At 42.9% G+C, this 20,930-nt stretch overlaps 1 protein-coding gene across 2 annotated transcripts in view; it reads right to left on the bottom strand.

Moving 5' to 3' along the window:
* The window catches only part of stam2 (signal transducing adaptor molecule (SH3 domain and ITAM motif) 2), a 78,693-nt gene that overhangs the window by 53,070 nt on the left and 4,693 nt on the right, over window positions 1-20,930 (bottom strand). For both annotated transcript variants that reach the window (XM_072260950.1, XM_072260951.1), the window contains exons 2-3: window positions 17,267-17,351; window positions 15,823-15,898 (exon numbers count right to left, since the gene is read on the bottom strand). In XM_072260950.1, coding sequence (XP_072117051.1) covers window positions 15,823-15,898; window positions 17,267-17,351 — 161 coding nt within the window. The remainder of the gene's footprint in view (window positions 1-15,822; window positions 15,899-17,266; window positions 17,352-20,930) is intronic.

The raw sequence follows: 20,930 nt of genomic DNA, 5'->3' as shown, positions 1-20,930 counted from the left end.
ACCTCTTTTTCCCTTAATAGGGAGAGAGAGCCTGTGGTATGTCAAATTACTGGGTGAACGAGTGGTTTTTGGGGTATTGCAAGTCTGTGTCTTTATTGACGCTTTGTTGCATGCTCGAGTGCTCGGTGGAGGGTCCTAATGCGTTTTTGTTGTTGGGGTGGGGGAAGGGTCATTGCCTTGCTGCTACTTGTGCATAGGAGGGGGAGTGGGGGGGGCTTTTGGGTTCTAATGTTTTAACTATCACTCATTCTTTGGGGCACTCCTCTGTTTTCGTGGATGTCTGCGAAGAAATGGAATTTCAGGATGTGCAGTGGCAAGCAAAAGTTTGGGCACCTCGGTCAAAATTTTTGTTACTGTAAATAGCTAAGCTAGTAAAAGATGACCTGATTTCCAAAAGGCATAAAGTTAAAGATGACACATTTCTTTAATATTTTAGCAAGAAAACTTTATTATTTCCATCTTTTACAGTTTCAACAAAAAAGGAAAAGGGCCTGAAGCAAAAATTTGGGCACCCTGCATGGCAGTACTTAGTAACACTCCCTTTGGCAAGTACCACAGCTTATAAACGCTTTCTGTAGCCAGCTAAGAGTCTTTCAATTCTTGTTTGGTGGATTTTCACCCATTCTTCCTTGCAAAAGGCTTCTAGTTCTGTGAGATTCTTGGACTGTCTTGCATGCACTGCTCTTTTGAGGTCTAGCCACAGGTTTTCGATGATGTTTAGGTCAGGGGACTGTGAGGGCCATGGCAAAACCTTCAGCTTCTGCCTCTTGAGGTAGTCTATTGTGGATTTTGAGGTGTGTTTAGGTTCATTATCCTGTTGTAGAAGCCATCCTCTTTTCATCTTCAGCTTTTTCACAGACAGTGTGATTTTGCTTCCAGAATTTGCTGGTATTTAATTGAATTCATTCTTCCCTCTACCAGCAAGTGTTCCCCGTGCCACAGGCTGCAACACAAGCCCAAAGCATGATTGATCCACCCCTGTGCTTAACAGTTGGAGGGGGGTTCTTTTCATGAAATTCTGCACCCTTTTTTCTACAAACATACCTTTGCTCATTGCGGCCAAAAAGTTCTATTCAGAAGGTTCAAAGGAACATCCAAAGAAGCCTGATGCATTTTGGAAACAAGTCCTGTGGACTGATGAAGTTAAAATAGAACTTTTTGGCCACAATGAGCAAAGGTATGTTTGGAGAAAAAAGGGTGCAGAATTTCATGAAAAGAACACCTCTCTAAATGTTAAGCATGGGGTGGATCGATCATGCTTTGGGCTTGTGTTGCAGCCAGTGGCACGGGGAACATTTACTGGTAGAGCGAAGAAGGAATTCAATTAAATACCAGCAAATTCTGGAAGCAAAGATCACACTGTCTGTGAAAAAGCCGAAGATGAAAAGAGGATGGTTTCTACAATAGGATAATGATCCTGAACACACCTCAAAATCCACAATGGTCTACCTCGAGAGACGCAAGCTGAAGGTCTTGCCATGGCCCTCACAGTCCCCTGACCTAAACATCATCGAAAATCTGTGGATAGACCTCAAAAGAGCAGTGCATGCAAGACAGTCCAAGAATCTCACAGAACTAGAAGCCTTTTGCAAGGAAGAATGGGCGAAAATCCCTCAAACAAGAATTAAAAGACTCTTAGCTGGCTACAGAAAGTGTTTACAAGCTGTGAAACTTGCCAAAGGGGGTGTTACTAAGTACTTCCATGCAGGGTACCCAAACTTTCGCTTCAGCCCTTTTCCTTTTTTGTTATTTTGAAACTGTAAAAAATGGAAATAAAAAGTTTTCTTGCTTAATATATTAAATAAATGTGTCATCTTTAACTTTATGCCTTTTGGAAATCAGTTCATCTTTTATTCACTTAGCTATTCACAGTAGCAGAAATTTTGACCGGGGTGCCCAAACTTTTGCATGCCACTGTATATTATATACATTTCTCTGACATTAAATGCACCTGTTGAAACCATCTACTTAGAGCAAGGGGTTTAGATGGGGTGGAGTTTGTAGGCATGTTCAGGAAGGCTTCCTGACACAATATGTAGATAAGCCTACTAGAGGAGAGGCTGTATTTGATCTGGTATTGGGAAATGAACCTGGTCAGGTGTCAGATCTCTCAGTGCAAGAGCATCTTGGAGGTGGTGATCACAACTATCTCCTTTACCATAGCGCTGGAGAGGGATAGGAGCAGACAATTTGGGAAAACATTTAATTGGGGTAGGGGGAAATATGATGCTATCAGGCAGGAACTTGGGAACATAAATTGGGAGATGTTCTCAGGGAAATGTGGCAAACGTAAGGGAACATTTGCATGGTGGTCTGCATAGGTATGTTCCACTGACACATGGAAAGGATGGTAGGGTAAAAGAACCATGGTGTACAAAGGATGTAGAAAATCTAGCTAAGAAGAGAAAAGTAGGTACTGTTAGAGCTCTAGAAAATTACAATTGCACCAGGAAGGAGCTCAAGAATGAAATTAGGAGCTAGAAGGGGCCATGAGAAGGCCATGGTGAGCAGGATTAAGAAAAACCCCAAGTATGTGAAGAGCAAGAGGATGAGCCATGAGAGAATAAGACCATTCAGGTGTGATACTGGAAATGTGTGCATGGAGCCGGAGGAGGTAGCAGAAGTATTTAATGAATAATTTGCTTCAGTATTCACAAGTGAAAAGGACCATGGCAATTGTGGGGATGACTTACAGCAGACTGAAACACTTGAGCATATAGACATTAAGAAAGAGGATGTGCTGGAACTTTTGAAAGGTATTAAGTTAGTTAAGTCACCAGGATCAGACGGGATATACCCCAGGCTACTGAGGGAAGCAAGGAGATTGCTGAGCCTCTGGTGATGATCTTTGTATCATCAATAGGGACAGGAGAAGTAACAGAGGATTGGAAGGTTGCAAGTGTTGTTCCCTTGTTCAAGAAAGGGAGTAGAGATAACCCAGGAAATTATAGACCAATGAGTCTTATTTCAGTGGTGGGCAAGATGTTGGAAAAGATTCTGAGAGGCAGAATTTAGGACCACTTGGAGAGACAAAAATCTAGTCAGCATGGCTTTGTCAAGGGCAGGTCATGCCCTATAAACCTGATTGAATTCTTTGAACATATAAAACACATTGATGAAGGTAGAGCAGTGGATGTAGTGTATATGGATTTCAGTAAGGCATTTGATAAGGTTCCCCATGCGAGGCTCATTCAGAAAGTAATGAGGCATGGGATCTAAAGAGACCTAACTTTGTGGATCCAGAATTGGCTTGCCCACAGAAAGCAAAGAATGGTTGTAGATGGTTTATATTCTGCATGGAGAATGGTGACCAGTGGTGTTCCGCAAGGATCTGTTCTGGCACCCCTCCTTGATTTTCATAAGTGTCCTAGATGAGGAAGTAGAAGGTTGGGTTATTAAGTTTGTTGATGACACAAAAGTTGGGGATAATATGGAAGGTTGTCAGAGGTTACAGCAGGACATCAATGGAATGCAGAACTGGGCTGAGAAGTAGCAGATGGAGTTCAACTCAGTTAAGTATGAAGTAGTTCATTTGGTTTGTCAAATTTGAAGACAGAATATAATACTTATGGTAAGACTCTTAGCAGTGTGGAGGATCAGTGAGATCTTGGGGTCTGTGTCCAAAGGACACTCAAAGCTGCTGCGCAGGTTGACTGTGTGGTTAAGAAGGTGTATGGTGTGTTGGCCTTTATCAGTCATGGGATTGGGTTCAAGAGCTGTGAGGTAATGTTACAGCTATACAAGACCTTAGTTAGACCCCAATTTGAGTACAGTGTTCAGTTCTGGTCACCTCACTACAGGAAGGATGTGGATACCATACAGAGAGTACAAAGGAGATTTACAAAGATGTTGCCTGGATTGGATAGCATGCCTTCTGAGAATAGGTTGAGGAAACTTGGCCTTTTCTCCTTGGCGGAGGATGAGAGGTGTATAAGATGATGGCAGGCATTGTTCGTGTGGATACCCAGAGGCATTTCCCCCTAGGGCTGAAATGGCAACACGAGGAGAAATAGTTGTAAGGTGCTAGGAAGAAGGTACAAGGGGAATGTCAGAGGCATGTTTTTCCACACAGAGAGTGCTGGGTGCGTGGAATGTACTGCCACCGACGATGGTGGAGGCGGATACAAAAGGGTCTTTTGAAGAGACTCTTAGATAGGTACACAGAGCTTAGAAAAATAGAGGGTTATGCAGTAAGGAAATTCTAGGCAGTTTCTAGAGTAGGTTACATAGTCTGCACAACATTGTGGGCCGAAGGGCCTGTAATGTGCTGTAGATTTCTATGTTCTATGAACAGGATTGGATTAGGGAGCTTAAAGTAAAGGAACCCTTTGGGATCAGTGGTGATAATATGATAGAATTCAATTTGAGAAGCTAAATTCAGATGTATCAGTATTACAGTAGAGTAAAGGAAATTACAGAGGGATAACAGAGGAGCTAGCTAAAGTTGATTGGAAGGGGGCACTAGCAGGGATGCTGGCAGAACAGCAATGGCTGGAGTTTCTGGGAGCAACTTGGAATGCACAGGATAGAGACACCCCAAGTAGTATTCTAAAGGCAGGAAGACAACTGTGGTTGACACTAGCAGTATGCCAGAAGTTCGAAAGTGTCAGATAGACAGTTGTTCTTACTCAGGAGAAGATACTTGGGAAGCCAAAAGGTCTGAAGGTAGATGTTAGAGTGAGTTTTTTGGGTAGATGATTCGTTTACACTTAAATGACTTTGGCCACCAGACTTCTATTTGACAAAGTACTGTGGATTGAGTCCTCAACAATGCGCTTCCTAAAAAGATGTGAATACCAGATGCTTCTAGCGCTGTAGTTTGACTAGATGCTGTAGTTTCGAAGACAGTATTATCTATACATTATAAATATTAATTGTTTTCTATGTTAGCATGTAAAATGCCAAATAAACGTATTGTGGATTTAATTGCATTCCTAAAGGCTGTGGATACCAACCCAGACATGTTGGCATCGGAAGGAAAGGGATGAAGTTAGAAGGTGTGATGTTTGTCTGTAGCTTCAAAAGGAAGCATTGTCTATAGCTTTTTAAGTAGCAATTGCCTTTGTGTTTAGCATATAAATATTGAGCCCACATTGGGCTAGCAGACCTTTCTACCGAAAGCGTCTCCATCCGTATGATGCCTGCTTGTTTTGTCAAATAAAGAAGCTGCTTTGTATCTACCAGTGACTCTGTCTCTCCGGTGATTTCACCCACGCTACAACATTTGGTGTCAGGAGTGGGATACTTCGTGACCCGTCGAATGGCCAGCATTCCTAGGAGTCTAAGTTGGTGAGTATTTTTCTAAAATAACACTCACACTTGGATCTGTTCGGTCAGTGGTGCACAGGAACGAAGTATCACGAACGTGGAGAGCTGAACTGGTAGATGTAAAAGTAGTGTGTGCGTGTGCATGTGTGTTTATGTAAGTGAGGAACCTTTGCATATTAACTTGGTGAGACTTGGACCACCAGTTGCGAAAGGTGGTAACCAATGGTACGGCTCGAGACACCAGAGTAGGGGCGTGTATACTCGTTCGGGGAGCTGCATTTTAGTGTATGTGTTTGCAAGTGTGATGCAAGGGAATACAGCAGGCATCATGAGTTCAGGTACTCAAAAGTGGCAGATTGTGGAGTACATACTCTGCGGTTTTAACTATGTGTTGTTTAACTGGTACCCATCTTTTATATTTTGCATAGTGTGGGAATTAGTGTGGGGATATCTCAGGGGGAGGCTTTACCCAGAGAGATCAACCAGAATGGCACCTATTGAAGTCAGGCAACATCAGGTTGAGAACCCTGATGATCCGAGCCAGCCCTTGACCTTGATTACGACTATTCATAAGCCCTTAACCCCCGGGGAGAAACAGAGCATTTTGTCCGAGTTGCCCTCACTTAAAGTCACCTGTGGGAATTCAGAATTCTGGCGCAAGCTCGAGGAAATGTTGAAATTCACCAGATGCAACTTAAAGATATACACATGTTAGTGAAAGCCAAGTGCCCGAGGAATATGTGGGACAGGATGGCCCAGGGTGTGCGGGATGGTACGTGGGCAACTACTGAGAGCGCCAGTAATGAAGAAGGATATTGCTCTTTTAAAGGGGAAGTGAGGCAGTGGCTGGGGGGAGGCAAGAGTAGCTGGGGAACGATAATGGCAGTGATTCAAAAAGCTGACGAGATAGCCATGGATTACACAGAACGTAAATATCGAGCATACGAGGAGTATTCTGGGTTGGATAATCCAGGGAGGGATGACCCAGTTTTCCTAAAAATGCTGAAGGAAGGCCTGAGCTCAGCCCACCAGGACATTTTAGATTTAAGCATAATGGTAGGGTCCACCTACTCTGCGATAGTTTCATGGGCCAGTGAGAGAGACCAAAGAAAAGGCAAGAGAAATCGTAAAGTGGGTGTAGCGGATGCAGCTGCTGTGATGTCCTGGAGAGTTTGTTTTGCTTGCCAGCAGCCAGGGCACCTAGCAAAGGACTGCCGTACCAGGTATAAGACAGTGAAAGAGTTGATATGCCACAGCTGTGGCCTAGCAGGACATGACATGGCTGGAGACAGTGTCCAAAAGGGAGGAGGAAAACCCAGGCGAAGGTCACGGGAGACACCCAGTCACTCATCCCATCATACCCAGTCTGATTGAGAATCAGATCAAAGAGCTAGTAACAGCGCCTCTTAAGGCAGAAAAAGATGTGGCAGCCAGCTCCACTGCCAGCGCTGGTGACTCACGGATGTACATAACGGCATTGTTAGGGGGACGGCAATGCAATACGTTAGTGGACACAGGGGCATCAGTATCGATAACAGATTTATCCTTACCAACAACCGGACAGGCCAGTTACATCAGGGGTGCAGGAGGGAAAACAGTAAAAGCAGAAAGAAGCAAGAAGCAAACACTAGAAATCGGGGCAATGCAGCTTCCAGTATATTTCTGGGTATGTCCAAATAACGAGGGCACCATCCTTGGAATAGACATCCTACGGGAAGCAGGAGCTGTTATAGATTCGGGAAAGGGAGAAATAATACGGACGAGTCAGGGGCAGCGAACGCATACAACCAACAGAATACACAACCTGCCTAGCATAGTCGCAGCTGCCCCGATCATCAGAGACTGCAGCTCGGATGGGGCCTATGGGTTACATTGTCAGCAGTTCCCAGCAGTGTGGGCTACACACAAGCAAGATTGTGGTCGAGTAAAGATAAACCCAGTTAAAATAGAGGAGGGTCTGTATAAACCCCTCAAGCAGGACCTTATACAAACTGACACACTGACTGCTGTTCAGGGTATAGCAAAGGAACAAAAACACCAGGGGATACTCAGAGAGACTGTGGCCACTCCAGAACATAAAGATTTCCCAGTTCTTCTTAGGGCAGACATTACTGCGAATAAGGCAAGAGAGGAACAAGAGGCAATTGCAAGTGTGCAGGAGGAAATGACAGAAGCCAGCTTAGTAAAATTATATGAAGAGGTAGAGGCAGAAGAGAAGGAAAAATAGAGGAGAAAAGGAGCAAAGGAGGGATCAGATGGGTGCTGGACAGATGGGGAGGAAAGAGTCGCGGTGGCCCCACCCTGTATTAGACAGATAAAGTTATATCATGGGGGAATGCATCAGGAAGGCAGAGCATGATCACAATCCTCTGGAAGGACTGGTGGTGGCCAGGGATGGGCAGGGATGTTGAGAAATTCTGCCACTGTTGTATCATTTGTGCCCAGCATAACCCTGGTAAGGGCAGAAAGCTACAGCTGACAGATCAGCCTTGGCCAAGGGGACCCTGGGAGAACATCCAGACAGACTTCACAGGGCCCCTGCCAAAAAGCAGGGGGAAAAGTTACTGTCTGGTAATTATGGATCACTTCACTCAGTGGGTAGAGGCTTTCCCAACAAAGGACTGCACCACCCACACCACTGCATGGATCCTAGCTCAGGGAATCCTCCCAGGGCGGGGAACCCCAGTTCAGGTGGATTCAGATCAGGGAGCACATTTCACGGGGAAAGTGATGAAGGAAATATGCCAACAGCTAAGGATTCCACAACGATTCCACGTACCCTACCACCCCCAGAGTTCAGGGATGGTAGAAAGGATGAACCGAACAATCAAGAATGCGTTAGCCAAAGCTATAGCTGAGACAGGGAAGACATGGGTGGATGAATTACCAGGAATCCTGATGAGATTGCATGCAACCCCGAACCACACGTTGGGTCTCAGCCCCTACGAATTATTGATGGGGCGAGCAATGCGACTTCCTTATGGGGTAATTGCGGGTTGTGGGAAGCCTGGGCCTTACAGGGATAGAATGACACAACATGTGGAAGACCTTTGTATCAAATTTAAAGTGTTGAAGCAAATTGCTGCTCAGAGAGAGCCAGGGGGAAAGGGGATAGTCCTTCCAAAGCCCGGTGACCAAGTTATGGTGAGGGTGCTGCCAGAAAGGCCGGGGTTTGCCCCCAGGTGGATAGGACCACAGACGGTACTCGTAACCAATGATACGTGTGTCTGTGTACAGACTCGGCGAGGCAGCCAGTGGAAACACTGGACTCAGGTTAAAGCATACGACTCACCCTCTTGTTGCTCCCACAGACAGAGTGGGGAACCGAGTGTTCCCAGTAACCATGTAATCACAGAGAATCTAAGAGAGTAACACCAGCCAGCCATGCCAGACCTGACCACAACTGATGAAAACATACCCAGAGGAAAAGCAAAGGAAGAAAACACTGACAGTGTAGCAGAAGACACCAAGAGCATGTTAGAAAACCATGAATAGCCTGTGATGGTGCGATGATGATGGTACTCTGTAAAGAAGGCTGGTTGCTGAAGGTAGATGATAAATTTTATAGCATAGTATATAGAAATCTATTGGGAAATAGACAGGGAGGGATTTTTGAGTTAAAGCAGAGACGGCAAGTTCCACCACTTCGATGGCATTTCAGACTGCACACGGCATCTGAAAGCAGTCACCCCCAGTCTGAGGAGCTGGGCCCTTTTCAGCAGTTGGGCCAGTGATCGACCGAACAGTTCGGAAGGGAGTGCCACAAGGGAGAGGTCCTTGCAGACATTTACGTAGAGGCCACCCCAACCCTTCTTGTACATTGATGAGAGCGCCTGTGGGTGCTCCTGGAAGGAGAGTTTCAGCGACCAGAGGATAAAGGGCTGAAGACAAAATAATGTAATTAAGCTGCAGTCAGCCTGTAGGGAAAGAGCAGGCACACCAAAGGAGCCGCATTTCCTAAATACTTAGAACAGCCTCTCTGCTTAACACTTGGTAGGTAGCGATTAGATAATGCTAGGATAGATACGAGGTACATAAAGTTGGGGGGGAATTTTGAGACAGGGCATTTTTGTGGCCTTATTTGAGCAGATCCTCCTAGGTTGGCCTTTCCTGATACAAATTTAATTTTTGTCCAGGAGGGCCAAGAGGAGGAACTGTTAGAGTGAGTTTTTTTGGGTAGATGATTCGCTTACACTTAAATGACTTTGGCCACCAGACTTCTATTTGACAAAGTACTGTGGATTGAACCACAACAATGCGCTTCCTAAAAAGGTGCGAATACCAGATGCTTCTGGCGCTGTAGTTTGACTAGATGCTGCAGTTTCGAAGACAGTGTTATCTATACATTATAAATATTAATTGCCTTCTATGTTAGCACATAAAATGCCAAATAAATGTATTGTGTATTTAATTGCATTCCTAAAGGCTGTGGATACCAACCCAGACATGCTGGCATCGGAAGGAAAGGTTGAAGTTAGAAGGTGTGACGTTTGTATGTAGCTTCAAAAGGAAGCATTGTCTCTAACTTTTTAAGTAGCGATTGTCTTTTTGTTTAGCATATAAATATCGAGCCCACATTGGGCTAGCAGACCTTTCTACCGAAAGCGTCCCTGTCCGTATGATGCCTGCTTGTTGTGTTGAATAAAGAAAAGCTGCTTTGTATCTACCAGTGGCTCTGTCTCTCTGGTAATTTCATCCACGCTACAACAGTAGATAGGTCACCTGGACCAGATGGACTACACCCAAGGGTTCTGAAAGAGGTAGCTGAAGAGATTGTGTAAGCATTAATTATAATTCAAGAGTCAGTAGATTCTGGCATGGTTCTAGAGGACTGGAAAATTGCAAATGTCACTCCACCTTTTACGAAGGGAGGGAGACAGAAGAAGGAAAATTACAGCCCGACCTCAGCGGCTGGGAAGATGTGGAGTCTATTGTTAAGTATGAGGTTTTGGGGTACTTAGAGATACATGATAAAATGGGCCAAAGTCAGCATGGTTTCCTCAAGGGAAAATCTTGCCTGATAAATCTACTGGAATTCTTTGAGGAAATAACAAGCTGGATAGACAAAGAGTCAGTGGATATTCTGTGCTTGGATTTTCAAATGGCCTTTGACAAGGTGCCACACATACAAGGCTACCTGGCAAGATAAAAGCCCATGGTATTACAAGAAAGGTAAGAGCACTGATAGAGCATTGGCAGGAAACAAAGAATGGAAGTAAAGGGAACCTTTTCTGATTGGCTGCCAGTGACTTGTGATATTCCACAGGGATCGGTTTTGGGACCGTTTCTTTTTACATTACGCGTAAATTATTTGGATGATGGAATTGATGGCTTTGTGGCCAAGTTTGTGAACAATATGAAGATAGGTGGAGCAGCAGGTAACATTGAGGAAGCAGGGAGTCTGCAGAAGGACTTAAGCAGATCAGGAGAATGTGCAAAGAAGTTCGCAGATGGAATACTGTGTTAGGAAGTTTATGGTCATGCACTTTGTTAGAAGGAATAAAAGCAGACTATTTTCTAAACTGAGAGAAAATTCAAATATCAGAGGAGCAAAGAGATTTGGGAGTCCTTGTGCAGGATTCTGTAAAGGTACACTTACAGGTTGAGTTGGTGGTAAGGAAAGTAAATTCGATGTTAGCACTCATTTTGAGAGGACTAGAATATAAAACCAAGAATGCATATTGTACCTTTAAGGCACTGCTGAGGTCTCACTTGGAGTATTGTGAGCAGTTCTAGGACCATTTGTCTCAGAAAGGATGTGCTGACATTGGAAAGGATTTAATGAAGGTTCACAAAAATGATTCTGGGATTGAAAGGCTCATCTTGAGGAGCATTTGATGGCTCTGGGCCAGTCCTCACTGGAATTTAGAGAAATGAGGGGGATCTCATCGATACCTATTGAATGTTGAAAGGCCTACATAGACTGGATATGGAGATGATGGTTCCTATATTGAGGAAGTCGTGGACCAGAGAGCACAACCTCAGAATAGAGGGATGCCCAGTTAGAACAGAGGAGGAGGAGGAATTTCTTTAACAAGGGGGTGGTGAATGTGTGATATTCACTGCCACAATCTGTTGTGGAGGCTAGGTCTTTGACTGTACTTAAGATGGAGCTTGATAGAGTCTTAATAAGTCAGGGCATGAAAGGTTATGGGGAGAAGGCTGGAGAATGGGGTTGAGAGGAAAATGGATCAACCATGATCAAATGGCAGAGCAGATTCGATAGACTAAATGGCCTATTTCTCCTTCAACATGTAATGGTCCGTACCCTTGAGGAGCAAAGGAATAATTTGTGTTTATAATCACTTATGTCTATAATCTATAAAGGGGAAAACAAGTTGATGTAGCTTAGTCATAAATAAATATTTCTCATTTGTTTTCACCAAGGATGGGGAGAATAGAGTTCAGATATAACATACCGACGGTCTAGAGCATTTCAATATTAAAAAGGAAGCATGTGGTGTTTTGGAACGGACAAGGGTGGATAATCTCTAGGGCCAGATGGGAAACAAATGAGGAGATTGCTGGGGCCTTGACTGATAGTTTTGTATCTTTGCTAGGCACCAAAAGGCTTGAAGACAAGCTGATGTTGCTTTATTTAAGAAAGGCATAATAAATTTCAGTCCAGTACTGAGGAAATTAATAGGGAATTCTAAGGGACAAGATCTATCTACATTTGGAAAAGACGGGAGTGATTATGGATAGTCAGAATGACTGTGTTGTGGGGGGGGGGGGGGAGTTTCTTCATTAACTTGACTGAGTTTGCTGAGGAGTTAACAAAGGAGAATGATGAAGGCAGGGTGGTCGGTGTACCCTATATGGACTTAGAGTTACTTAACAAAACAAGGTCCCCCTCATCATCAAGTCACTAGTTGGATCTAAAATTGATGTGATTATGAGTGGGAAGGCTTTACTGACTGAAGGTCCATAACCAGCAGAGTATTTCAGGGGTAGATATTCAGATCTTTGCTGTTAGCAACTTGGTTGTTAAAATAGGAGTCACAATAGACATGGTGGCAGATGACATTAAATCTGGTAGAGTTATATACAGCAATGAAGGCACAGCAGGTTTTGTAGAATAGCTGGAAAGCTGGGGCAGAGTGCTTGTAGATGGAATTGAATACCAACAAGGTTGAGGTAATACATTTTGAAAAGTCACACAGCAGGAGGACATATACGGTAAATGGTAGGACACTGAAGAATACTGATACACAGGGATCTTCGGGTTAAAGTCTGCAGTCTCCTAAAAGTTGCAATGCAGGTCGACAGGGTAGCAGTACAAAATTCTGGCCTTCAGAGGTTGCAGCAATGAATACAAGTTAGAATGTTATGTTGCGACTTTAAAGAACACCAGGTAAGCCACCGTTACTGCATGCAATTCTGCTTGAATTGGGAGGATACGGATGCACTGGACAGAGTATAGAGGATATTCACCAGAATTATTTTTTTTAATTTAGAGAATTTTTAAATTTAGATTGGGTCAGAAGGGCCTGTTAAAGGGCCTATGCTATCCAATTAGACCCATGTCACCAATTAGCCTACTAGCCTGTAATCTTTGGGATGTGGGAAGAAACAGGCACTCCCACAGAAACCTCAGAGTCATGGGGAGAAGATACAAACTCCTTACAGACGGTGGTGGAATTGAACCCAGGTTGCTGGGGCTGTAGCTTGGAGGATATTAGATGTGGGAAGAGATTATGTAGGGTGGACTTGATTTCCCTGGAGCAAAGCAGCCAAGGGGTACACCATCTAAGATTATGAGAATAAACAGGACAGATAATCAGCTCTTCTTTCTCCCCCCCCCCCCCCCCCACCCACCCAAAGTATCAAAAACAAGAGAACTTGGGTTTAGGCTGAGGAGGAGTTTTAAGGGATTCAAGAGGCATGTACTAATTTTAAATACAAAATAGTTCACATCTGGAATATGGTTGTGGCAGAAGAATCAGATCCAATTTCAATGTGCAAGCAGCATTTAGAGAGACACTTGGATAGGAAAGGCATTGAAGGATACACTACTAATGCAGTCAAGGAGGATTAGTGTAGATGGGCCAAAAGGTCAGCATCAACATGGTGAGCCAAAGGGCCCTGTTTCTGTGTCAGACAACTCTAAATCAATAAACACTGACTACTCACACAGAATGTTGGAGGAACTCAACAGGCCAGGCAGCATCTATGGTGGGAAAAACAGTCGACGTTTCAGGCAGAGACCCTTCATCAGGATTGACTTGGTCCCTTACATAGATGCTGCCTGACCTGCTGAATTGCCCAAGCATTCTGAGTGTGTTTCTCTGGATTTCCAGCATCTGAAAATTTTCTTATTAAAAGATTTAAATATAGACACAGCACCAAGCAGATTGTGAAGCATTTGTCACATTACAGTAGGAATCTTCAGTGTTACTAATTTCCATCCTGAGGAAAAACACAACAAATAACACATGTATCAGAGATATGAGCATTCAACAGACAATAGACAATGGGTGCAGGAGTAGGCCATTCAGCCCTTTGAGCCAGCACTGCCATTTACTGTGATCATGGCTGATCACCCACAATCAGTACCCCGTTCCTGCCTTCTCCCCATATCCCTTGACTCCACTATCTTTAAGAGCTCTATCTATCTCTTTCTTGAAAGCATCCAGAGAATTGGCCTCCACTGCCTTCTGAGGCAGAGCATTCCACAGATCCACAACTCTCTGGGTGAAAAGGTTTTTCCTCAACTCTGTTCTAAATGGCCTACCCCTTATTCTCAAATTGTGGCCTCTTTTTCTGGACTCCCCCAACATCGGGAACATGTTTCCTGCCTCTAGCGTGTCCAATCCCTTAATAATCTTATATGTTTCAATCAGATCCCCTCTCATCCTTCTAAATTCCAGGGTATACAAGCCCAGTCACTCCAATCTTTCAACATATGACTGTCCCGCCATACCGGGAATTAAACTCGTGAACCTCCGCTGCACTCCCTCAATAGCAAGAATGTCCTTCCTCAAACTTGGAGACCAAAACTGTACACAATACTCCAGGTGTGGTCTCACCAGAGCCCTGTACAACTGTAGAAGGACCTCTTTGCTCCTATACTCAACTCCCCTTGTTATGAAGGCCAACATGCCATTAGCTTTCTTCACTGCTTGCTGTACCTGCATGCTTACTTTCAGTGACTGAACAAGGATACCAAGATCTCATTGTACTTCCCCTTTTCCTAACTTGACACCATTCAGATAGTAATCTGCCTCCCTGTTCTTGCCACCAAAGTGGATAACCTCACATTCCTGCAGTAACACTCTGTTCCAAACACCAAGGAATAGTTCTTTCACAAATTTAGTGGTCTACGAGATGGATATCGCAATTAAGGATGATTGACTTACATTTTTTCAACTTATTTGTACTGAAATAAACAGTTTTCACAAACAAGAAAAAATCTGCAGCAGATGCTGGAAATCCAGAGCAACACACACAAAATGCTGGAGGAACTCAGCAGGTCAGGCAGCACCCAAGAGGAGTAAACAGTCAACAACCAGCTGAGCCAGTCCTGATGAAGGGTTTCAGCTCAAAATATCAAATGTATATTCCCCTCCATAGATGCTGCCTGACCTGCTGATTTCCTCCAACATTGTGTGTTATACAGTCAGTGGCCACTGTGTTAGGTTCAGCTTTCTTGTTTGGTGTTCTGCTGCTGTAGCCCATCCATTTCAAGGTTCAATGCATTCAGAGATGCTCTTTTGCACACCACTGTTGTAACACATGGTTATTCCGGTTACCGTCACCTTCCCATTAGCTTGAAGCAGTTTGGTCATTCTCCTCGGACCACTCTAATTAACAAGGTGTTTTCAACCAAAGAACTGCCGCTCACTAGATAGTTTTTCACCCCCCGCACCATTCTCTGTAAATTCTGGAGACTTGTGTGTGAAAATCCCAAATGATTAGTAATTTCTGAGATACTCAGACTACCCCAGCTAGTACCAACAATCATTCCATGGTCAAAGGCACTTAGATTACACATCCTCCCCATTCTGACACTTAGTCGGAACAACTGAATCCCCGACCATGTCTGAATGCGTTTATGTATTAAGTTGCTGCCACGTGATTGGCTGATTAGATATTTGCATTAATGAGATGTACAAGTGTACCTAACAAAGTGGCCACCAAGTGTATAGTTTTCAGTTATTTTGAAGGCATTTGGGTAGAGGGTGACGGTGGTATATAAAAAAAAAGTTGTATACAAGTACTAACGAAATACTAGCAGAAAGTTTCCTCTTATGTTATTGAGTTGGCAACTCAGGGGCAGCTGACAGGAGGTCACTTCATCAAATCAGCTACCACTACGCCATTTACCAACTTGCATTGGACTATTATGCAATGTCCACACATCTTGTATGATCAAGACTAATTATGATTCACTGCTAGCATTGCAAGCACAAAGAGTACAATTTTAGAAAAGCAGGGGATTTCCTGTTTCATACAGCTGAATGCCACAAAACTGAGCATGTTTCACCACTCAGTCACACGCTTGAAAAGAGATCAGAAAAGTTTTGCTTAAAGAAATGATTAGGTCCTACTCACCGTTAAAGCCTTCATTGCCACATGTGGATTTTTGTGATTTATTCTCTTCATAATTGCCTTCAGACAATCTTTTGGCCTAAAGTTAAACAAGATTAGTCATGTTATAAATAAGAAAGGAATAAAATATTAGATATAGTGAAGGCTACAATCAACGGACTAGAAGGGCCGAGATGGCCTGTAATTGTTAATATGGTTATACGGCTATACCTGTATTACAAGGCCATCAACAGACCAAATCAAGTTTTCACTGTTTCCTGACTTCTAAATGCTTGGTTAATCATACTTATAAGAATACCAATCTGATCAGTGTGGGGCGGGGGGGGGGTGGGAGTAATTATAAAAACATAAGACACAAGAGCAGAATTGGGCAATTTGTCCTATTGAGTTTGCTCTGCCATTGCATCATAGCCATTTTAATATCCCTCTCAAACCCATTCTCCTCCTTTCTTCCCATAATCTTTGATGTCCTTACTTATCAAGAACCCATCAACCACTAAATTAAATATACCCAATGACTTGCCCTTCACAGCTGTCTGTGGTAATGAATTCCACAGATTCACCACCCTCTACCTAAAGAAATTCCTCATCTGTTCTAAAGGGATGGCTAAAGGTTGTGGCCTCCCACTTTAGTAAACATCCTCTGCGTGTCCACACCATCTACAAGCAAGGAAATGAAAATTCTCCTTTGCCAATTTAAAGATATGCAAACATACAATTTATTTACACACATGAAATGAACTTCACTAGAGTTGTGAACCAAAAGTAAATGCAGATTCCGAAACCTGAAATTTAACAAAACAAATAGCAAATCAGGTGGTATCTGCAGAGGAACAAGACAAAGTTAATGATTTGGATTGCCGACTTGTCACAAGAACTGTGTTACATGGCTCCTGGCAATACTAAACAGTCCATTCAATCTCTCTAGCAGGAACCAGACACAGAAATTTAAAAAAAGACAATCATCCTCATTTAAAACATGAGACCATTTTTTTCAATTCCATGTTTTATACTTTTTCCACATATTAATTTCTAGCTGACCACTGAAATTAGTCTGAATGGCAAAAGGATGAGGAGGCATAACAGTAGTTCCATATACTCCATACTCATGTGATTAAACTGCAATCTTCTGGATACCATTCATCTTTTGGACACATGAAAATGTTCTACTCTGATTGAATAACTTGTGTAAATTAATTTTACATAAATTAAGCATCTTACAAGTACCCCAACAGCGTCATTGCAATGCAATCAGATGCAAGCACAATGACCAACTTTGTTTTTCTTTAATCTAGTCACCAAGTGTTTGTGATCAAGCTACAGTACTTCTGATCCAAACAGTTTAATTACATGATATTTTCAAAAGGAGATTATACACAAAAATATAGTTAAGGGGGAAACATGGATTCTAAGGAAAAATAAGCTATAACGCATTTTCTACACTTGCCCATTTGGTGTTGTTCCAACGCGATCACAGATATCCATGATGAGAGTCCAGTCTTCACTAGTGTTATGCTCATTTGTGGCTTTTTCTGGGGGGAAAAATAATGTTAAAAAAGGTGTAATGACTCTTCAACAATTATTCAACATTTAAACAGCAGTCAATTATAATTATTGTGAAATATATACCACTAGTCTCAAGAGAGAAGGACAATACATTCAGATCCAAGATATTTCAGCTTGACTATTCCACGTTCTTCACACATAATGAGGGGTTCCCCACAGAACCACTCTGAGTAAGTAAGTTTCTTTTTCTACATTGTGAATTCAGTGGCAATTTATGGTGCATTTCTGCAAGGTGTTTCAACAGCCCTGCACACCATCCTTGCGCTACACCAACCTCTGCCACCTCTCCTGGTGTTCATTTGACAATGCAAGACTGGATGGACAGTTAATGCTTACCATGTTAGAGAGAAAACTTAATAAGCCTGATTTTACAGATTAGGTCTGGTAAAGTTATTATGGATTGTGATATGCAGATCTCCCCATTTTGGGCTGCATTAAAAGCAGCTTTGTCAAATGAGCAACTTAAATTCATAGTAAATTAGAGAGCATGTCTTATGAGGATAGGTTGAGTGAACTAGGATTTTTCTCTTTCGAGAGAAGAATGAAAGGTGACTTGATAGAGATATACAAGATCATTAAGGGCATAAATCAAGAGGATAGCCAGAAACCAAGGCAGAAATGGCCAATACAAGGGGACATAATTTTAAGGTGTTGGAAGGAAAGCACGGGGGGGGGGGGAGGAGTTAGAAGCATGCTTTCTTAAAAAAAAATATAGTGATGGATACATGGGTTGGTTGTACAGACTGATACCGTACAGACATTTAATAGACTCTTAGATGGGCACAGGGATGAAGGGAAAATGGAGGGCCATCTTGGAGAGCAGGATTAGATTGACCTTGGAGTAGGTTAAAAGGTCAGCACAATCTTGTGGGTCAAAGGACCTGTGCTGTATTGTTTAATGTTCTGAAAGATTCTATCAGCCAAGACCCAATCACTGATCTAATAGAAATTCACTCTAATAAATCTCCTGCAGCACAAAAGAACTCACATTTAAGTGTACTTTTATTGGCTTGAAAATACTTTGGAACATCCTGGACAATGCAAATAAGTCAATACCAACAAACCCCTACAGTTTAGCATTCCTTGGACAATTTTGATCACTTTGCAGTAAAATGACTCTTGTTCTAATTGTGATTTCTTCCAAAAATTGTGTACAATTTTTGTTTATGATTTTCTTGTGAACACGGCTTATAATACTACGTGTCTATGATGCTGTTGCAAGTTCTTCATTCCACCTGTACTTTTGCATCCAACAATAAATTCCACTGAGTCTAAAGTCACCTTCTTTCGGAAATAATCCCAAGTACAACACAAATTTGGCTCCAGTTATAATGTTAGTCAATGATAATAGACAATGTCATGAAACTTATTCCAGAAGTCCGTTGTTGTATTCATTGTTGCAGAATATTGAAAAACAGAAAAATAAAAAGCAACACACACCAAATGCCAGAGGAACTCAGCAGATAAGGCAGTAATAAATACAGTCAACCTTCTGAGCCGAGATCCTTCTTCAGGGCTGGAAAGGAAGGGGAAGATACCAGAATAAAAAAGTGGGGGGGGGGGGGTGGTAGGGGAAGGACGGCTGAGCGGAAGAAATCTGATAGGAGATGAGAGTGGACCATAGGAAAAAGGGAAGGAGGTGGGGACCCAGGGGGAAGTGATACACCTGTGAGAACAGGCAAGCGGCCACAGTGAGGGACAGAAGGGGGGAGCGGGTGGGGGAGAAATATTTTTACCAGAAAGGGGAGGAGAAAAAAATTGATATTCATGCCATCAGGTTGGCGGCTACTTAAAAAGAATACAATGGTTGCTCTTCCACCCTGAGGGTGGCCTCACCTTGGCACAAGAGGAGGCCGTGGAGTGACATGTTGGAATGGGCCCCGGAATTAAAGTGTTTGGCCACCAGAAAGTCCCACTTGCAGTGGATGGTGCTCGATGATGCAGTTCCCCCAATTTACGTCTGTCTCACCAATGTAGGAGGCCAGATTGGGAACACTGGCAACAGACGACCCCAGCAGATTTGCAAGTGAACTGTGTGAACTGTTGCCTTAACTAGAAGGCCTACCCAGGGCTCGGGATAGAGGTGAGCAAAGAGGTGAAGATGTGGTAGGTAAAGATATATTTGGTGGTAGGATCCCTTTGGAGACGGCAGAAGTTACAGAGGATGACTCATGGGGTGGTAGGCAAGGACAAGAGGAACTCTTATCACCGTTAAGGCAGCAGGCAGATGGGACGAGCGGGGATATTCCAGTATATAATGAGATGCAGATGAGAGCATCAGTGCTAGAGGAAGGGAAACCGGTTCTTTGAAGGAGAAGAACATCTGATGTCCTGGAAAGGAAAGCCACATGCTGCGAACAGATGCCGCAGAGATGAACAACTGAGAAGAGGGAATAACAGGTTTTACAGGAGACAGGGTGGGAAGAGGTATAGTCAAGGTAACCATGGGAATTGGTAGGTTTATAAAAGATGTCAGTTGTCAGTTTGTCTCCAGAGATGGAGACAGAAGGATCAAGAAAGGGGAAGGGGGTGTTAGAAATGAACCAAGTGAATTTAAGGGCAGTGTAGAAATTAGAGGTAAAGTTGATGTAAATGACAAGCTCAGCATGTGTGCATGAAGTAGCACCAATGCAATCAAAGTTAACGTTATTATCAAAGTACATACAGTGTCTATAAAAGGATTTATCCCCTTGGAAGGTTTCATGTTTTATTGTTTTACAACATTGAATCAGTAGATTTAATTCAGTTTTTTTGACACCAACAGAAAGAGACTTTCATGTTAAAGTGAAAACAGATCTCTACAAAATGATCTAAATTAATTACAAATATTAAATAATTGCAAAAGTATTCACCACCCTCTTTAATATAACACCAAATCATCAGTGCTGCAGCCAATTGGTTTTAGAAGTCACATAATTTGTTAAATGGAGATCACTGTGTGCAGTCAAGGTGTTTCAATTGATTGTAGTAAAAATACACCTGGATCTGGAAGGTCCAACTGCTGGTGAATCAGTATCCTGGCAAAAACTACACCATGAAGGAAAAAAGAACACTCCAAGCAACTCCGCTAAAAGGTTATTGAAAAGCACAAGTCAGGAGATGGATACAAGAAAATTTCCAAGTCACTATATCCCTCAGAGTACAGTTAAGTCAATCATCAAGAAATAGAAAGAATATGACACAGCTGTAAATCTGCCTAGACCTGGTTGTTCTCAAAAACTGAGTGACCGTGCAAGATAGGGACTAGTGAGGGAGGCCACCTATGACAACTCTGGAGTAGTTACAAGCTTCAGTGGTTGAGATGGGAGAGACTTGTTATTTTGTGGCAGTAGTACCAAGGCACAAATTACTGCAAATTATAAAACTTTTTTTTTAAAAAAGGTATCACGAGAGAAAAAAGGTATCACAGGAAGGATGTGCAGAGGAGATTTACCAGGATGCTGCATGGACTGGAGGTCATCTCTTTTGATGATAGGTTGTGCGAGCTAGGGCTTTTCTCTTTGGAGAAAAGGAGAATGAGAGATATAGAAGATGGTAAGAAGATA

The sequence above is a fragment of the Mobula birostris genome, chromosome 6 (assembly GCF_030028105.1).
Source record: "Mobula birostris isolate sMobBir1 chromosome 6, sMobBir1.hap1, whole genome shotgun sequence".
NCBI classification, from domain to species: Eukaryota; Metazoa; Chordata; class Chondrichthyes; order Myliobatiformes; family Myliobatidae; genus Mobula; species Mobula birostris.
The sequence above is the reverse complement of the archived record's forward strand: the minus strand, read 5'-3'. Positions and strand labels throughout refer to the sequence as shown.